Source organism: Lipotes vexillifer, unplaced genomic scaffold, assembly GCF_000442215.2.
Source record: "Lipotes vexillifer unplaced genomic scaffold, Lipotes_vexillifer_v1.1 scaffold299, whole genome shotgun sequence".
Taxonomy (NCBI): Eukaryota; Metazoa; Chordata; class Mammalia; order Artiodactyla; family Lipotidae; genus Lipotes; species Lipotes vexillifer.
In genome coordinates, this window is record NW_006784347.1 from 2,975,712 (window position 1) to 2,994,653 (window position 18,942).

At 37.4% G+C, this 18,942-nt stretch overlaps 1 protein-coding gene across 2 annotated transcripts in view; it reads right to left on the minus strand.

Annotated features, from left to right (window-relative positions):
• BPTF (bromodomain PHD finger transcription factor) overlaps positions 1-18,942 on the minus strand; it is a 131,735-nt gene that overhangs the window by 59,560 nt on the left and 53,233 nt on the right. Inside the window, exons 6-9 of one of the 2 annotated variants that reach the window (XM_007456786.1) lie at positions 13,503-13,691; positions 9,462-9,649; positions 7,356-7,711; positions 6,727-6,858 (exon numbers count right to left, since the gene is read on the minus strand). In XM_007456786.1, the coding sequence (XP_007456848.1) occupies positions 6,727-6,858; positions 7,356-7,711; positions 9,462-9,649; positions 13,503-13,691 (865 nt within the window). The remainder of the gene's footprint in view (positions 1-6,726; positions 6,859-7,355; positions 7,712-9,461; positions 9,650-13,502; positions 13,692-18,942) is intronic. The other variant, XM_007456785.1, reaches the window with a different exon arrangement.

Sequence of the window (18,942 nt, forward strand, 5' to 3'; positions counted from 1 at the left end):
GTGGCATTGCTGCATCGTATGTTAGTTCTGTTTTTAGGTTTTTTATGTGTGTGTGTGGTACGCAGGCCTCTCACTGCAGTGGCCTTTCCCGCTGCGGAGCACAGGCTCTGGACGCACAGGCTCAGCGGCCATGGCTCACAGGCCTAGCCGCTCCGCGGCATGTGGGATCTTCCCAGACCGGGGCACGAACCCATGTCCCATGCATCAGTAGGCGGACTCTCAACCACTGCGCCACCAGGGAAGCCCCTATTTTTAGTTTTTTAAGGAACCTCCATACTGTTCTCCATAGTGGCTGTATCAATTTACATTCCCACCAACAGTGCAAAAGGCTTCCCTTTTCTCCACATGCTCTCCAGCATTTACTGGTTGTAGATTGTCTTTTTACATCTTTATTGGAGTATAATTGCTTTACAATGGTGTGTTAGTTTCTGCTTTATAACAAAGTGAATCAGTTATACATATATATATATTCCCATATCTCTTCCCTCTTGCGTCTCCCTCCCTCCCAACCTCCCTATCCCACCCCTCCAGGCGGGCACAAAGCACCGAGCTGATCTCCCTGAGCTATGCGGCGGCTTCCCACTAGCTATCTATTTTATGTTTGGTAGTGTATATATGTCCATGCCTCTCTCTCGCTTTGTCACAGCTTACCCTTCCACCTCCCCATATCCTCAAGTCCATTCTCTCATAGGTCTGTGCCTTTATTCCTGTCTTACCCCTAGGTTCTTCATGACATTTTTTTTTCTTAAATTCCATATATATGTGTTAGCATACAGTATTTGTCTTTCTCTTTCTGACTTACTTCACTTCACCTCAATACAAATAGCTCAATTTCTTTTCTTTTTATGGCTGAGTAATATTCCATTGTAGATATGTACCACATCTTCTTTATCCATTCATCCAATGACGGACACTTAGGTTGTTTCCATCTTCAGGCTATGTAAATAGAGCTGCAATGAACATTTTGGTACATGACTCTTTTTGAATTATGGTTTTCTCAGGGTATATGCCCAGTAGTGGGACTGCTGGGTCGTATGGTAGTTCTATTTGTAGCTTTTTAAGGAAGCTCCATACCGTTCTCCATAGTGGCTGTACCAATTCACATTCCCACCAGCAGTGCAAGAATGTTCCCTTTTCTCCACACCCTCTCCAGCATTTATTGTTTCTAGATTTTTTGATGATGGCCATTCTGACTGGTGTGAGGTGATACCTCATTGTAGTTTTGATTTGCATTTCTCTAATGATTAGTGATGTTGAGCATCCTTTCATGTGTTTGTTGGCAATCTGTATATCTTCTTTGGAGAAATGCCTATTTAGGTCTTCTGCCCATTTTTGGATTGGGTTGTTTAATTTTTTGATATTGAGCTGCATGAGCTGCTTGTATATTTTGGAGATTAATCCTTTGTCAGTTGCTTCGTTTGCAACTATTTTCTCCCATTCTGAGGGCTGTCTTTTCGTCTTCTTTATGGTTTCCTTTGCTGTGCAAAAGCTTTTAAGTTTCATTAGGTCCCATTTGCTTACTTTTGTTTTTACTTCCATTTCTCTAGGAGGTGAGTCAAAAAGGATCTTGCTGTGATTTATGTCATAGAGTGTTTTGCCTATGTTTTCCTCTAAGAGTTTTATAGTGTCTGGCCGTACATTTAGGTCTTTAATCCATTTTGAGTTTATTTTTGTGTATGGTGTTAGGGAGTGTTCTAATTTCATTCTTTTACATGTAGCTGTCCAGCTTTCCCAGCACCACTTATTGAAGAGGTTGTCTTTGCTCCACTGTATATTCTTGTCTCCTTTATCAAAGATAAGGTGACCATATGCACATGGGTTTATCTCTGGGCTTTCTATCCTGTTCCATTGATCTATATTTCTGTTTTTGTGCCAGTACCATACTGTCTTGATTACTGTAGCTTTGTAGTATAGTCTGAAGACAGGGAGCCTGACTCCTCCAGCTCTGTTTTTCTTTCTCAAGACTGCTTTGACTATTTGGGGTCTTTTGTGTTTCCATACAAATTGTGAAATTTTTTGTTCTAGTTCTGTGAAAAATGCCATTGGTAGTTTAATAGAGATTGCACTGAATCTGTAGATTGCTTTGGGTAGTATAGTCATTTTCAGACTGTTAATTCTTCCAATCCAAGAACATGGTATATCTCTTCATCTGTTTGTATCATCGTTAATTTCTTTCATCAGTGTCTTATAGTTTTCTGCATACAGGTCTTTTGTCTCCTTAGGTAGGTTTATTCCTAGTGTTTTATTCTTCTTGCTGCAATGGTAAATGGGAGTGTTTCCTTAATTTCTCTTTCAGATTTTTCATCATTAGTGTATAGGAACACGAGATTTCTGTGCATTAATTTTGTATCCTGCTACTTTACCCAATTCATTGATTAGCTCTAGTAGTTTTCTGGTAATATCTTCAGGATTCTCTATGTATAGTATCATGTCATCTGCAAACAGTGACAGTTTTACTTCTTCTTTTCCAATTTGGATTACTTTTAATTCTTTTTCTTCTCTGACTGCTGTGGCTAAAGCTTCCAAAACTATGTTGAATAATAGTGGTGAGAGTGGGCAACCTTATCTTGTTCCTGATCTTAGCAGAAATGGTTTCAGTTTTTCATCATTGAAAATGATGTTGGCCCAACCCCTAGTTGTTTTTTTTTTTTTTGCGGTACACGGGCCTCTCACTGTTGTGGCCTCTCCCGTTGCGGAGCACAGGCTCCGGACGCGCAGGCTCAGCAGCCATGGCTCACGGGCCCAGCCGCTCCGCGGCATGTGGGATACTCCCGGACTGGGGCACGAACCCGTGTCCCCTGCATCGGCAGGCGAACTCTCAACCACTGCACCACCAGGGAAGCCCCCAACCCCTAGTTTTAATGTGCTTTTTCCCCAACTTACTAGGGAGGTTAAGCATCTTTTCACGTTTCTTGGCTATTTGTGTCTCCTTTTCCCTAAATTATGTGTGTACCTCTGGCCTTTTTTTCTACTAAATAGTTTGATTTTTTTTCTTACTGAACTGTAGAAGTTCTTGAATATACTGTGTATACTAACCCTTTTTTGATTATAGTATAATAAAACAATAAAAACACCTTCAACCAGTCTAGGATTCAGTCTTTTAGGATGACACATTATTATAAAACTCAAACCACAGGAAACCATTGTTTACTGCTATATACATATGTGATAAAACTACACAGTAAAAGGAAGGGTGTAACAAAACACAAATGTAAAAATGATGGTTATCTCTCAGGAAAGGCAAGGTAATATGAATGCAAAGTAAATGCAATAATAATGTTCTTATTTTTAAATTGGGTGGTGAATTCACAGGTGTTCATTTTATTATTACCCATTATAGCTTATGTATTTCACACAATCTTATGTACATATCACACAATAAATGTGAAGAAGGAAAGTCACTTTTAGTACGTGCACACACACAGGCATACACATGCACACTCATTCAAATCTGACAGACAGCACTCTTACAAATGAAATAAATAAAGCCTGCCTTAGCTATGTTAGGGGAGATACTGAATGAATCAAGAAGGAAATAAAACAATCAGAAGAGAAAAGGAAGGAAGTATGGCAGGAAGAAAAGCAGGAAGAAGGAAAGAGGGAAAGGAAAGAGAGGCAAAGAAAGGAGGAAAAAGGGAAGGAAATGGAGAAGGAGAGAGGGAGGGAGGAAGAAGAGAATTTTTTTTGCTCCAGAGTCACAAAGATAATCTCTTATATTCTCTCCTTAGAGTTTTAACGTTTGCTTTTCACATTTAGAATTTACTCTATCTGGAACTAACTATTGTGTATAATATAAAGAATAAAGTTCAATTTACCACTGTACGGACAACTAATTTCCTCCTCATCTTCTATTGGACAGTTCATCCTTTCCAGTGCTACTTCCATCACATACTGTATTTCCATATATGGGTTGGTCTCTTTCTGGACTGTTTATTCTGTACCACTGGTCTATTTGTTTATACCACAGTATTATAGCTACCAAGTAAGTTTTGTTACATGGGAGGGCAAGTCCTTCCACCTCGTCCCTCAATTTACCTTTTCTATTGTTGCCCCTTTCCATAAAAACTTTTTAACCATCTTGTGAAATTCTACAGGAAGCCCAACTATAATTATTAATGTGTTTGAACTTAATCTGTATATTAAGGTGAGAAAAATTGACATTGTCAAGACACTGAGTCTTCCTATATGTGAACAGGAGATATATTTTCATTTATTTAGGTGTTCTTTAATGTTTTTCAACCAAGACTTCATAACTTTTTCAAAAAAGATCCTGCCTCCAAACCTTTACTATTGAATATCATAATAAATGAACATTTTATAATAAAATATTTGGTTGAATTTCTAGATACTGCCTTAGGATCAAGTCTTAGAAGTCTGTCACCTAAACATTTGTGACCATACTACTGCCAAAGTGAAAGTCCTACTATTAATTTCTAATTTTCATGAATCATGGTCTCTAATTTTTTTAAAAATTCATAGTATGGTATTTTATATCACCACATCAAAATTTTAAAAAAAGTTCTTTCGTATATATTACCAGATGTGTCATACTAATACAATTCATGATACAGCTTTATAACTCTAGTTACAGGTTTAAAAGACTAGTCATGGGAATTCCCTGGCTGCCCAAAGTTTAGGACTCCACGATCTCACTGCCGAGGGCCCGGGTTCAATCCCTGGTCAGGGAAAAGAAGATCCCACATGCCACGCAGTGCACCAAAAAAAATTAAAAAATAAAAATAAAACAGGATAAAAGACTAGTCATGATGACATACCAGGAGGGGAAAAAACCCTAGCTAAAAAAAAATGAATTGCATTTTCATTAGAATGTTTAATATTTAGAAATGATTTATAAAAGCTTTGACTTAGTCCTTTTTTTTTTTTTTCGGTACGCAGGCCTCTCACTGTTGTGGCCTCTCCCGTTGCGGAGCACAGGCTCCGGACGCGCAGGCTCAGCGGCCATGGCTCACGGGCCCAGCCGCTCCACGGCACGTGGGATCTTCCCAGACCGGGGCACGAACCCGTGTCCCCTGCATCGGCAGGCGGACTCTCAACCACTGAGCCACCAGGGAAGCCCTGACTTAGTCATTTTAAGTTACATTCGAGTACTGAAGTTTTCTTTGGCAACATTTAGCTTAGCTTTAGTTCTCAAAATATTGGTCTCTGCCATCAGAGACCACCAACACAAGTTTCAGGATGAGCACTGAATAGGAGACTGTTGGGACAGAAGAGTTTGGGGAAAGTCTGGAAGTAAATGCAAGAAGGAAAAACAGAAATATAGGCCTCACAATTGCCTCTGACTTTCCCCTTGCTCTCCCTGCCCTGAGAAAAGGCGGCAGTGAGAAAAATACAGGCATGCCACCCATTTAGCTCTCCTCTCCTGGGCTGCAGCGTTCGTAGCACCTTAACGTAACCCTGTTGTGTTTTTTTCTTTTAATCCTAGGAAGAATTAAGTCCATTCCATTTGTGGAAGCTTCTACCAGTAGCAGCAATTACAATCAAAATAGGAGGCAGAGAGGAAAGAGTATCCATAAGATTTATGGGGGGAAAACACTACAGAAAACTGAAAGCAACCCTTAGCAGATGAAAAATATTTAGTAGGCATATTTATTTTTCTTAAAATTTTTCATTATAAGATAAAACACAGGGGGCTTCCCTGGTGGTGCAGTGGTTAAGAATCCATCTGCCAACGCAGGGGACACAGGTTCCAGTCCTGGTCCACGAAGATCCCACATGCCACAGAGCAACTAAGCCCATGTGCCACAACTACTGAGCCTGAGCTCTAGAGCCCGCGAGCCACAACTACTGATCCCGCGTGCCACAGCTACTGGAGCCCGAACACCTAGAGCCTGGGCTCCGCAACAAGAGAAGCCACCACAATGAAAAGCCCGCGCACCACAACGAAGAGTAGCCCCCACTCACTGCAACTAAAGAAAGCCCGTGCGGAGCAACAAAAACCCAACGCAGCCAATAAATAAATAAATAAATAAATAAATAAATGAATAAATAAATGATTTATTTATTTTTTTTTTTAAAATGTATTTTTTTAAAAAAGATAAAACACAGGTGTAGAAAGCAACACAAAATATATTTAAATTTTTTAAAAATACAGCATTATACCTTTGGAGTGGGCCCTGTAGAGGGGCAGGGAAGGTAGAAGGAGCCTTACTTTTTACATTGAATAATAATTTACATTTTTTACCATAAGCTTATATTGGGTTTATAAGAAGAACTTTTTAAAAATTAAAGTTAAAAAATAAATCCATTAGGGCTAAAAAGTAGATTCAAGTCACAAAATTTATCTTTTTTGTTAACCGTCTGCTAAAGTCACACAACTCTGGGTCTACTTAGGAGCTACATGATCTTTGGCCAGATACTCGACTCTAAATAAATCAAGATGTCTAGCACACTCCAGAATAAATATTCAAAAAATATAAGCATTCCTTCTATTCAATAAAAACATTTTTTTACTTTAGAACATGTTTTTAATTTTCATATACCTGATCTCTTCTCATCTTCATTATAATCCTATATCCTAAATAAGAACTAATGTTTATTCAGGTTTACATCTTAACATGTTTCCCTCCATCTTATAGGAGGAAAATGAGGTCAAGAAGAGTTAAGTCTTTATTATGGCCTTTTCAACACATTAACTTTCATTATTAATAGACTAATATTCCAAAAGGGAGACTAACACACCATTCACAAGGCTCAGAATTCACTTACCTGGTATGTCCTAAAGATTCCCGCCAGATTGGGAGCATCACAACTGGTTTAACTGCACATTCCAAAATAGCTAAAGCCAACGCAAATTCTCTGGGTTTGCTACACATCTGAACGGCCTTGATCCAATTTGCCCTAAATTTCAGAAGGGAAAAAAAAAAAAGGAAAAAACAAAATTTCATCTTGTTGATCTTAAATTAAAAGCACAAGAGCTGTAATTTATGAAGACTTCATCTTATAGGGCATATGCTTCTAGGCTAAGCAGGTATAAAATACACTGCTACTGGAAGTTTCTACCTCACAGAATCACAGGTTTTAAACACTGGAGGAATCTCAGAGGTCAATTCATCCTCCAAATCTTTAAACCTTCTATGATGTTATGGAACTCTGTCTGGACTCCACTTGGTTCCAGGAATAAAGACTCTGCTTTCCAGAAATCTTCCCAATGTTAGTGTTGGATCAGTAACTTTAGACGTAAAGTTACTCATATTCCTAACATCCTCAGGGTTCTGCTGACTAAAATGACTTCATTCAATTCATTAATAATGACAGTTTAAAGTGTGCAACTGCAATAATCATTTTGTAAATATTTACTATATTTACAGCAATAAATAAACCTTAGTTTCCTTTACCTGTGTGAAGCCCAGTTGGGATGAAGAAAGGAGGAAGGGATATTGTTTTCCAACTGGGTGATAGTCAGTCTCAGAGTAGATATGGTAAGAACTTTGGATCCATGGACAGAACCATTCCATTTGAACTCTCCAGCTGGAGTCAGACAGAATTTATGTGCAAGATGCCTTCTCTTATCATGGTCTTCTCTGTGCTGGTGCTTATTCAAAGCAAATGAATTGGTGGAGTACTGATTGTGGTAGACGCGATACTTTCCTTCTTGACCCAACTTAAAATAATTGTTGATATTTCCCTTCATGACCACTTCCTTTTTGGTGCTCAACCGTGAAATTTCTCCTTGAGAATTAACTACCAGTACCTGATCAAGAAAATAAAAAGATTCCATTATTTACGTCAAATATGTAAATTTGATCAATTGTCTTTCAATAATTTGTAATTTATCATTCAAAATAAGTTAAGATACATCTTATGACTGAACTTTTGAAGTTTAAAGATTTTTTTGATGTGGACCATTTTTAAAAGTCTTTTATTGAATTTGTTACAATACTGCTTCTGTTTTTCTATGCTTTGGTTTTTTGGCCGAGAGGCATGTGGGATCTTAGCTCTCCGATCAGGGATCGAACCCGCGCCCCCTGCACTGGAAGGCGAAGTCTTAACCACTGGACGGCCAGGGAAGTCCCTAAACTTCTGAAGTTTAAAAGCTGAGTTAAAAGCTAAAGCTAATTGTTTATAATTAAACAACCAAGATATGCCAGCAAAAAGAAAGAAAACTAAGCTCTATTAAAGTGCCTATTATATGTTGGACATTATTAAGTACTTTCATGTATCTCAAATATACACATGAAACTAAATGTGTGATATATAAATCATTCACCAATCATTTTCTCAAGCTTACAATATACAGGGGTTAGAGACAAAAGAGGGCATGAGGGCATTACATGTACTATTCCCACAAACATATATTCCTAAAAATACCTTTTCTTCTGCTCCTTTCATCATTCCAGCTTTAAATAAGAGCCCATGGATACATTAAAATAGTGTTTCAAATAGTTGATTCCAATCCTTTAGTGGACTGTGAAATCAACAGTGGGGCTTATTCAGCTTTTAAAAAAATGAAATATAATACAACAGACTGGAAAAGAAAATACCAGAATGCTTCCCACATGGTAAAATACTACTTCAGGAAACTTTTTTTTTTTTTTTTGCGGTACGCGGGCCTCTCACTGTTGTGGCCTCTCCCATTGCGGAGCACAGGCTCCGGACGCGCAGGCTCAGCGGCCATGGCTCACGGGCCCAGCCGCTTCGCGGCATGTGGGATCTTCCCGGACCAGAGTACGAACCCGCATCCCCTGCATCGGCAGGTGGACTCTCAGCCACTGCGCCACCAGGGAAGCCCTACTTCAGGAAACTTTTGAATGTATGCACTGAGTTGCTATGAAAAATGTCTTAGTGAGGGTCAGAGTAAAAAGAAGCCTGAAAGCCACTGCCTTAAAGCCATTTCTTTGATGTTAAAAACACTGCATTAAAAAACAAAACAAAACAAAACACTGCATTATCTTGCATATCTACCCTGCAAATAATTCTCAAATCTGAGAGACACAGCTGTGGCCCTTATTCTACCATCATGGCTTGCTGAGAGACAGAAATACTGAGTCCTAGCTTCAATCTTTTTGTTCACAGTCATAGTTGAGATGCTGTGCTGTTCTATACACTGTGCTCTGCTATCAAGGGGTAAGTCTTACTTTTTAGCTGCAGGTTCATCTAAAATGACTACAGCCAGAACTGAGTATTAAATCTTTAATAAAGCCCACAAATAGCCTACCTGTTCCCACATGTGAAGAAGCAGCCTCTATCTCTTTAGAATTATATACAATAAAACTAACCATATAGTAAGAAAGAATACTACCCATTTACAGCATTTCTATGCATGGATTGAAATTTGGGTGTACAGCTATACTTATCATAATACAAACCTAACACTTTTAATCTCGTTACACTCTCGGAAGTGAGGAAAATACAGTTCAAAAGTACCTCTACAAACTTCCTGCCCCTATTTTAAAAATCATTTTACATTCCAGAGATTTTTGTTTTAAACAGGAAAAACACACCTCTTTCCCCTCCTTAAATAATTTATTTGCTTCGTGGGCTGCGGCTGCCACCTGTTGGCTCTTCAGCTGACTCAGTTTGCTGTCTGGATTCCGTAACCTGGTGATAATCCGAGTTGAACCAGATGCTCCTCTTCCACCTCCAGGAGACTCACTTATTTCCCCATTAGACTTCTCTGATTTGAAATCACCTGTTACCAAATAAAAAGCCAAAAGTAATTGCTAACAGTAAGTAAATTACATACAGTAATAACACCTTACTTATCCAAAACTTCTATCTGGTAGACAACTAAGATCCAGAAAATAAAAAGTCCTTGAACAGCCAAAGCAAATGCATTAATTCTTAAAGTTTTACTCCAAAGAAAGTATGTCAGAACTTTACTGTAAGTCATTTATTATTTTACAGAAAATTCAAACATGCCAAGTTATCTGTTTTAAAGCTCAGCTACTAGAAAAGAGGAAGGGCTGCTACAGATTTACAAGTAATAAACATAACTCAAAATGCACACTAATAAAATATTGCCTTATATATTCGACATGGATTTCTATATTAAAAGAATATAATTAATTTTAGAAAGATTTCCACTGAAATTCTGTTTAAATACCCAATAATTTAAAGCTTATAAACATAAATGTCAAGTGAATTCTTTCCTAAAGAATCTAGACAATTATCTGTGTATGCAGATAACTGTACATGTGAAAATCAACTACATTAGCTTTTTTAGATATAATAAAGGCCTCTCACATTTTCATAATATCTTAATTTTTTAAAGTAACAGATTTAACTGCCAAGGAGCAATTTCTGCTTTTCCAAAAATCTCACTTCAGCTGAAAATTTCTATGCGTTCTAAAATGACTGCATCACTATCCAATTTCCACTGGCCAGACAGCTGAACAAGATCTCATGTTTCTTTCTTAATTTAAAGCTTTTAAAAACTAAGACAGTGTGGCACTGGTAAATGAAAATCCAAGCAGAAAATATGGCACTGACTAAATCAAGATGGGGTAGGAGTACTGGGTATCTTGCCATCTCAGGCTGGAAAGCTAGTAACCTTCAATGTGTGGTAGCAAAGCAGTTGGTTAGTTAGACTATCCACGATTTTCTCTCGGCTCTCAGACCATGATTCTACCCATGCTAGAGTTCTGTGCCAACATGATGAACTATAGCGGCAATTTTTTGGGGGGCCACATCATGCGGCTTGTGGGATTTTAGCTTCCCAACCAGCAACTGAACCCGGGCCCTCAGCAGTGAGAGTGTGGAGTCTCAACCACTGAACTGCCAGAGAATTCCCTACAGTGGCTACTTCTTGGGACTGTCTTTGAAGCTCTACAATAAAGACTTTTTAGACATCATTTAGTCAAGGCCAGACTTCCTAAAAGCAGAAAGGGAATGGCACAGCACTTTTTAAATTAAGCGCCTCAATTTAGAGCCAACAATCCAACAGGTGAGAGTCAATCCTTTGCCACTTGCTAAGTTTAGTGCAAATAAGGGAAAGGAGGCAGAAAATTCATCCTTGGGGGTACGACTTGAAGGAACAGAGAGAGGGAACAAGGCTAAGAGTGGAGGTCATTGTCTAGCACACCCTGCCCAAATGCCACATTCCTGTTTAAAGGAGTGGATCACTGTGATGCAGCCTGGAGGCTGAGTACAGAGCTGCCTGGTCCCTAGCCTCCCTAACTCACTGTTTAATGGGTCAAGAGGCAGGAGCCTAGACAGACTTTGCTCACCTGGGGGCTGGGGCAGACAAACTGGGCAAGTAGAGGGGGTTTACCCTCAGAGACTCTGAGCCAAGTTTCTGGGCATTAGATACTAGCTGGGTATTCAGGCAATCTATAAGGGGGTGTTACTGCCAGAAAAAAACCCAAACGTGTCACACTGGGATGTATAATTATTCAAACCTACAGCAATTTCCAGCAGGCCATCCCTGACAGAAGTCAGCTGGATCTAGGCTGTTAAAGAAGAACGGCCTCCAGAAGGGGGATCTTCCCATATGCTTCTCACTTCTCATCCATATCCATTCTCCCAGAAAACCTCCCAGAAAAGGGCAGCCAGGTTTATCAGAGAACACCATCCACCATCAGGTTAATGAGTGTTACAAGTAGCTAAGTTCATAATTTGGCTCATGGATTATAAGATCAAGATAAGCCACAACCACACATAATCAAAATAATACACACAATACACAGAATTCCTAGATACAGTTAAAATTACCAGATGTTCATTTTGGGAGAGAAGTTTTTGAAAAAATTTTCAGTTGTGGGTGAGATCTTTCCATTGTGTTAGGCAGAGGCATTTTTTAATTTGAATACACATGTTTGTATTGAGCTAGGGTGGAACTGTGGATATTTGCTGTTTCCTATCTTCACAGCATCTCTCCTTCTTTGGAAAACCATTCCTACCCCACTCCAATTATATACTTTTGCTGGAGCCATCAATCATAATACCTTGCCTGCCCTGGCCACAGGAGTAGGAACAATATGTCCAAGATAGGCCACTCAAATTCCTTCCTCAAGGACTTTTGATTTGGAGCAGGAGTAGGGGCCTTGCCTTTGGGTCACAGACCTTGGAAAGATATGAATACAAACCGCTGATGCCATCTTCCCTGCCACTTGGGGAAAGCCTGTCTGTATTAGGAGAGAATGAGGTTAACACACAAACATATGCAGATCCAAAAGGTGAGACAGAAAGAGGAAAATGGAAAGAGTTTTGATACCTGGAGGTCCAGTTATGCCTGGTGATGGCTTGGACTTCCGAATTATATGAGCTAATTAAATTCCCTTTTCGCTTAAGCTAGTTTAAGCTGGTTTGGTCACTTGCAATTGAAAAGGTTCTAATTAAGACAGATCTCCATCTCATATCATACACAAAATTATACACCAGAAGGATTAAAAACGAAGTTATAGAAGTATTATGTGAAATTACTGTAAAATATATGTATGTTCTTGGGATAGGGATGGTCTTCCTTAGTAAGACACAAAATCCAGAGAAATCCTAAAGAAAAAGACTGATAAATTTAACTGCATAAAAAATATAAAAATTTCTTTATAAAACAACAGAAAGGGTTAAAAACAAGCAATGACTATATAAATATATAGGTAAAATCAAAAATTAATACCCACAATACATAAAGCATTCCTAAAACTCATTTGGGAAAAATATCAAAATTCAGTAGGAACAAATCAGCAAAAAATATGAATAAGCAATTCACAGAAAGTTCAGCAAACACATGAAAAGAAAGTCAACCACATTAGTAAGCAGGGATATGCAAATTTTAAAATGAAATACTTTTCACCATTGGCAAAAATGTAACAGATAGATGATGTCAAATTTAGCGAGAATATGAAGAAATACACGTACATGTAAATGATTAGTATAAATTCCTTTTAACGTACAATTAAGCAGTAGCCATCACTATTTTTTAAATGTACCTACCATATGATCCAGCAATTCCATTTACTGTATCTATACTGCCAGAAATACAAGTACACGGAGATATATGGTGAGGATGTTAAAAAGCACCACTAGTTGTAATAATGAAAAAACTGTTAGCCTAAATGTCCATTAATAGAGAAATAGTAAATGAATTATGGTTCATCTGTACTGTGGAGTACCATGCAGCAGTTAAAAAAAGAATAAATTCAATTCATTACATGAAAAGAACCCCTACATGTATTACTGAGTGAAAAAAGCAAGATGCAGAACAACACATGCAGAATGATCCCGTTTATATTAAAAAAAAAAAAAAAAAACTTTTTGTAAACATACATACATTAATGTAACTGCACGGAGAAAGATATAAAATGTTACACACCAAATAATGGTGGTTACCTTTGGGGAGGGGGTGTGAAAAAGATGTATTTTTTCCCAAGTGCTTTTTTATTTTTTTAAAACAAAAACACTGAGTGCAAGTGTCACTTGTGTTTAAAAAAAAAAAAAAAGGAAAAGAAAATCCAAATCTTCCCACCCCCATCAAACTTTTATTTAAAAAATTAAAAATCAAAAAAATAAAAAAGCTCCTTTCAATGTATGAAGTGTATTCTTACCTATCTCTTCTTGAATAGAGACAGGTGTATGAGATTCTCTTTCTCCATTTTCAGGATCATCAGCTGCCTTAGCAGATTCACTCTGGGAAGAATTTAGTTCACTGCTGCTGTTACTGTTTTCCAGATTAGGCTGGGTGGAGGTAGTGGTAGCACTAGTGTTACTGCTGTCACATGTCTTGTTAGGTTCTTCTAGAAAAATAGAATATCTGATTTTTAAATTGGAAATCACATCAAAAACAACTAATTGTCAGAAAAGACATTTAATTGTTTTAGGGTTGCATTACAAAGCTAGATTTTAAAAAGCTGCTCATGTATGAATAATGCAATGTATGAAAAAAAATTTGTAAACAACATCCTATGAATTGTTTTTTAAGTCTCCCAGTATTAACTCAGGCTCTTATCACCTTAGTGTATAGTACAAAGCAGACAATCTTTCAGAATAATAAAGTGATATAACAATCTCACAAAATTTATGATGTGCCAGATACTGCAGAAGTGATTTTGTGAAGAAAATCCCTCAAAATCTGAAATTTATATTCTTACTTTTCATAAAGTATTCAAACAGTATTCGAAACAGAATTAAACAGGATTATTTATCTCTAAGGTTTTCTGCCTGAATTCTATACCCCCAAATTTAACTAGAAGGTAATACCTAAGTGATTGTTCATTTTAAGACCAATAAAATAGTATCACTAAGAGTATAGTTCCTAAAAGTATATCAAAATGAATACTACCATGAACTGAAAGCCTAGGTCTTTCCTCGGCAGTTCAGAAATCTAGAGCCTCCCTGTGCATTTCATTTTGCCACTATTAAGATACCTTTTAAATCAATCCCCTAAATTAAAAGTCGTCGACAGTAAATCACAAAGGCTATCTGTAGTGCATCATGAGCTCCTAAATTTTTTTTTGAGTAAAAAACCAACAACCTGATAGAAAAATGGGAAAAATATATGAACAGTGACGAAAGAAATGAAAATGGCGGGAATTCCCTGGCGGTCCAGTGGTTCAGACTCCGCGCTTTCACTGCCAAGGGCCCCGGTTCAATCCCTAGTCAGGGAACTGAAATCTCACAAGCCATGCGATTCAGCCACAAAAAAGAAAAAGAAAAAGAAAAATGGCCTTTAAACATCGAAATATGCTCACTTAATTCAAAGTAAGAGAAATGCAAAGTAAAATCGTATAGAGAAACTACCTCTCAGCTACCAGACTGGCCAAAAATCCAAGTCTCACGATACACTCAGGTAGAGAGGCGGTGGGTTAAGGGGTACTGCCACACATTGTTGTAGGACTGTAAAATGGTGCAAACTGGATAAAAGGGAACTGACAATATCTAGAAAAATTACAGATGCATTTACTCTTAACCTAGCAATCTACCCTGAAATACACTGGCGAAAATACTACTTACTGATATTTACAGAGGTATTCACTGTAGCACTATTTATAATGGCAAAAGACTAGAAAAAACAAAATGCCCATCAATACGGCACTGGCTGAATAAAAGGTGGTACATACAATAAAATATCATGCACCATAACAAGGACTGAGGAAATCATTATATCCACATATGAAATGATCTCAAGATTAAATGTAAAAAGAAAGATGCAGAACAGTACTTAGAGTCTGCTAATTTCATGTAAGAAAGGGAGAGAAATATGAATTTATGCACACATTTTGCTTTTCTATACAAAAAAAAATAACACTAGAAGAATAACCAAAATTTAATAAAAATGGCTACCTGTAAGGGAAAGGAAGGAAATGGTTACCTAGAGAAGGAAGGGATGAAACTGGAAAGTCTCTGAATAGATAACAGTTACAAAGTTTGACTTTGGAATCATGTAAATGTTTTACATTTTTTAAAAATTCAAGTTAGAAATGCAGCCCCTAAAAACTGAAAGAAAACAGCTTAACTGTGTATCAAGTTGTTGGCATAACCACACAGAGAAAAAGATTATTTCAAGTGACTTTGGAACACAGAATTTTGACTATACATTCTTACTGGAAATATGGTATAAAAAGAGCTGCAGGGCTTCCCTGGTGGCGCAGTCGTTGAGAGTCCGCCTGCCGATGCAGGAGGCGCGGGTTTGTGCCCCGTTTCGGGAGGATCCCGCGTGCCAAAAAAAAAAAAAAAAAAAAAAAAAGAGCTGCAAAAAAATCTTAAATGCGGTTCAGTAGTCTTACTGTGAGCAATAATATTGGTATTATGAAATTACTATGCTATTTAAATCACTTCTTATTACTGTTATTAATGCACATCAGGATATTAATAATAATTATAAAAATAATATATATTATTAATGGACATCTATAACAGGATAAAGCAAGTATATAATTAAGTTACTGTTGTTAGGAACTAAGGCATTCAGTATAAAGGAAAAGAGATACAAGTGTAAAAAAAGAAACTAAGTATTCAATCCTCAATCTGAATTTGAAATGTCAACATGAATTGTTTTTTTTCTTTTCCAAAATACCTATTTCCTAACACTACCCAATAAAAAAGCCTAGAGGCAGTGAGAGCCCAAGAGCAGTAAATATTCTTGAGCCCAGATGACAGTCTCTAAATATCATTCCCCACAAAAAGGAACCAGGGCTTCTTGCAGGAATTACTGATTCCAGGTCTGGGGTAAGAAATGTATAAGATAAGCCACATACATCTTATTCTGCCAAAAAGCAAAAAAGCAAAAGAGACTACTGGGGTCATACACAGCAAAAAGGACTCAAAAGCCAACATAAAGGGGCTCCTGAAAATCAATGTAACCAAATTAATGATAACTACAACTGACTGAAACAAACTGCATACATAAAGACCCATGAGTTCAAACAGATACTTAAAATGAGAAAATCATGCCCCTCCCCCCAAAGTTCATAACTCAAAAATCACCACTGAAGGTAACTGGACACCAACTCCTGACTCTGAAAATCAGATTTTCAGAGAAATAATTAAGCATTTATTTCTGCTCTAATTATATTTCAAGGTATTCAAATAGACTTAGTTAATGAGGGAAAATTCTTTACAGAAGAATTCCAGTTAAAAAAATACTGAAAAAAATTATAGAATTAGAAATCATATACTATAACTTCCAAATAGACAGCTGATTTTGAACTCACTGCTCAATCTTAGAATTTGTAAAGGTAAAACATACAGACATCATGATGAGCCTTTTGATGCAATATGATGTGAAATACCCAGAACACAGCTTAGGAAGTATTCTTGCCAAAAATCGTTGAAAATGAATTTAATCAAGCCTTTAGAACAAATTAAACACTAAGAAGAAGGAAAGAAAATCCTGGATGTGGGATATTCCATAGTAGGATATACTAGGATTCTTTAAAAAGTCAGGGAAGGGGAGAATGCTCTAGATTAAGAGACTCAGTAGACATAAAACCAAATGTCATGTCACACGGGGATCTTATTTGGAGTTATTTAAAACACAGCCAATGTTTAAAAAATTTTTTTTAAGTGAGGAAATTTAAATTGACTGGATAGTAGATGACAGTAAGGAATTGCTGTCAATTTTATTAAAATGATAATGGCACTGTAATTATATAAGAAAATGTCCATATTCTTTAGAAATGTATGTAGGACTGATATAACATGAGGTCTGGGATTTGCTTTAGGATACTGCAGTAAGGAAACAACCCAAATTCACATCATCAGGAAAGGGGATAAACTGTGGTATAGTTACACAGAGGAGTATTGTAATACAGTTAATGTGAAAGAACTCCAGCAACATACAACAATATGTTAGTAATATAAAGCGAAAGGATTAAGTTCCCCGAAGTTATACTTAACACATACACTTAATAAGACATACTTAACACACTTGCTACACAGTTTAAAACAACCGAGGGCTTCCCTGGTGGCGCAGTGGTTGAGAGTCCACCTGCTGATGCAGTGGACACGGGTTCGTGCCCCAGTCTGGGAGGATCCCACATGCCACGGAGCGGCTGGGCCCATGGGCCATGGCCGCTGAGGCTGCGCGTCCGGAGCCTGTTGCTCCGCAACGGGAGAGGCCTCAGCAGTGAGAGGCCCGCGTACCGCAAAAAAAAAATAATAATAATAAAATTTAAAAAACAACCGAAACAGAAATACATAGTTTTTAGCAAACCATGTAGATCAACTCAATGAAGCAACAGTTATGTGGGCTATACATCACTTTGACCTTTAGTATCAACAGTCTTAATTCTACTGGATTTCTGTTATAAAAAGGAAAGAAAATATTAGTGAACACAGGATTCAGGGTGACAATCACTTCAGGTAGGGTAGAAGGATGCAGGCGATGAGAACGGGGAGATGGCTTGATACAGGTGAGTTTCAAAGCAGGACTTAGACTTCTGCTTTGGGAGATGGGTTCCTAGGTGTTTATTTCATTAATAAAGATCATTTCAAACGTGAATGAATAAATTAAGGGGGACTATGCAATGACCAATGATGAGTGCAATTAACTAAGGATTATGATTTATCTAATAGTGTACACATGGGCTCAAAAGGGGATGGTTTTTAAAAATTGGAGTCCTCCCCACTCAAAAGAGCAGTTAAAAAAGAAAAGCATGAGTAAAACTAGTATGACAAAATATTGATGATTTTTTAATCTAAGTGTTAAAATATGGGGGAGGGGTCACTATACTATTCTCTTAACTTTTGTGCATGTTCATAATAAGAAAATTTTACATGAAAGATAGAAATGGCAAACTTAAAATCTGACAGCTGCAAACCAGTAATATAATCAACTAACTCACGTTGGAAAATGCATATATTTGGAAGAAAAGAAGTCTCACATGAATAGCATCAAATTCCTCAGTAATCATTCCTTTCACATCTGTAGATCTAGTTTTGATATGTGCTGTATTCTTAATTTATAATTGTCTAAAGATCATCTTCTCGAATAATGAAACAGTATATAGACATCCCCTCATTCATGAGCTCAGAATTCATCAGAGTGCATTTTCTCACAGAAGTATAATAAAAAGTGATTGGGTTCTAAACTAGCCCACAAAAAACTATTTCAGCATACAATACACCCCAAGTATGGTTTTAACCAAGACAATAACTCTGGGATAGGACTTAAGAGATGCCACCTAATCATATCTTAAAATACTTCATAGAAAGTGCCCTCTGCTATTAGGAAGATAATGGTACTTCACAAAAGAATAGGCAATCAATCCCATCCCAAGGTATTTTGATCTTAAAAAAAACTATTACCCCACTGAAAGCAAACTGAATTCAGAATCTGTCCATTTAAACTTTCAAGGTGCTAACAAGCTGAGGACTACCATAACTCATAATACATAGCTTTTCTGTTGACTTGTCCCAAGTTAATTTGCCTTAAGTTTTCCTCCATTTCAGTTGAGAGGAATTGCTCTAGACCTCTTTACATCCTTACTTCATTAGGATTAAAGAAATCTCAAGCATTTGCTTTAAAACACCACAAAGAAGGTATCA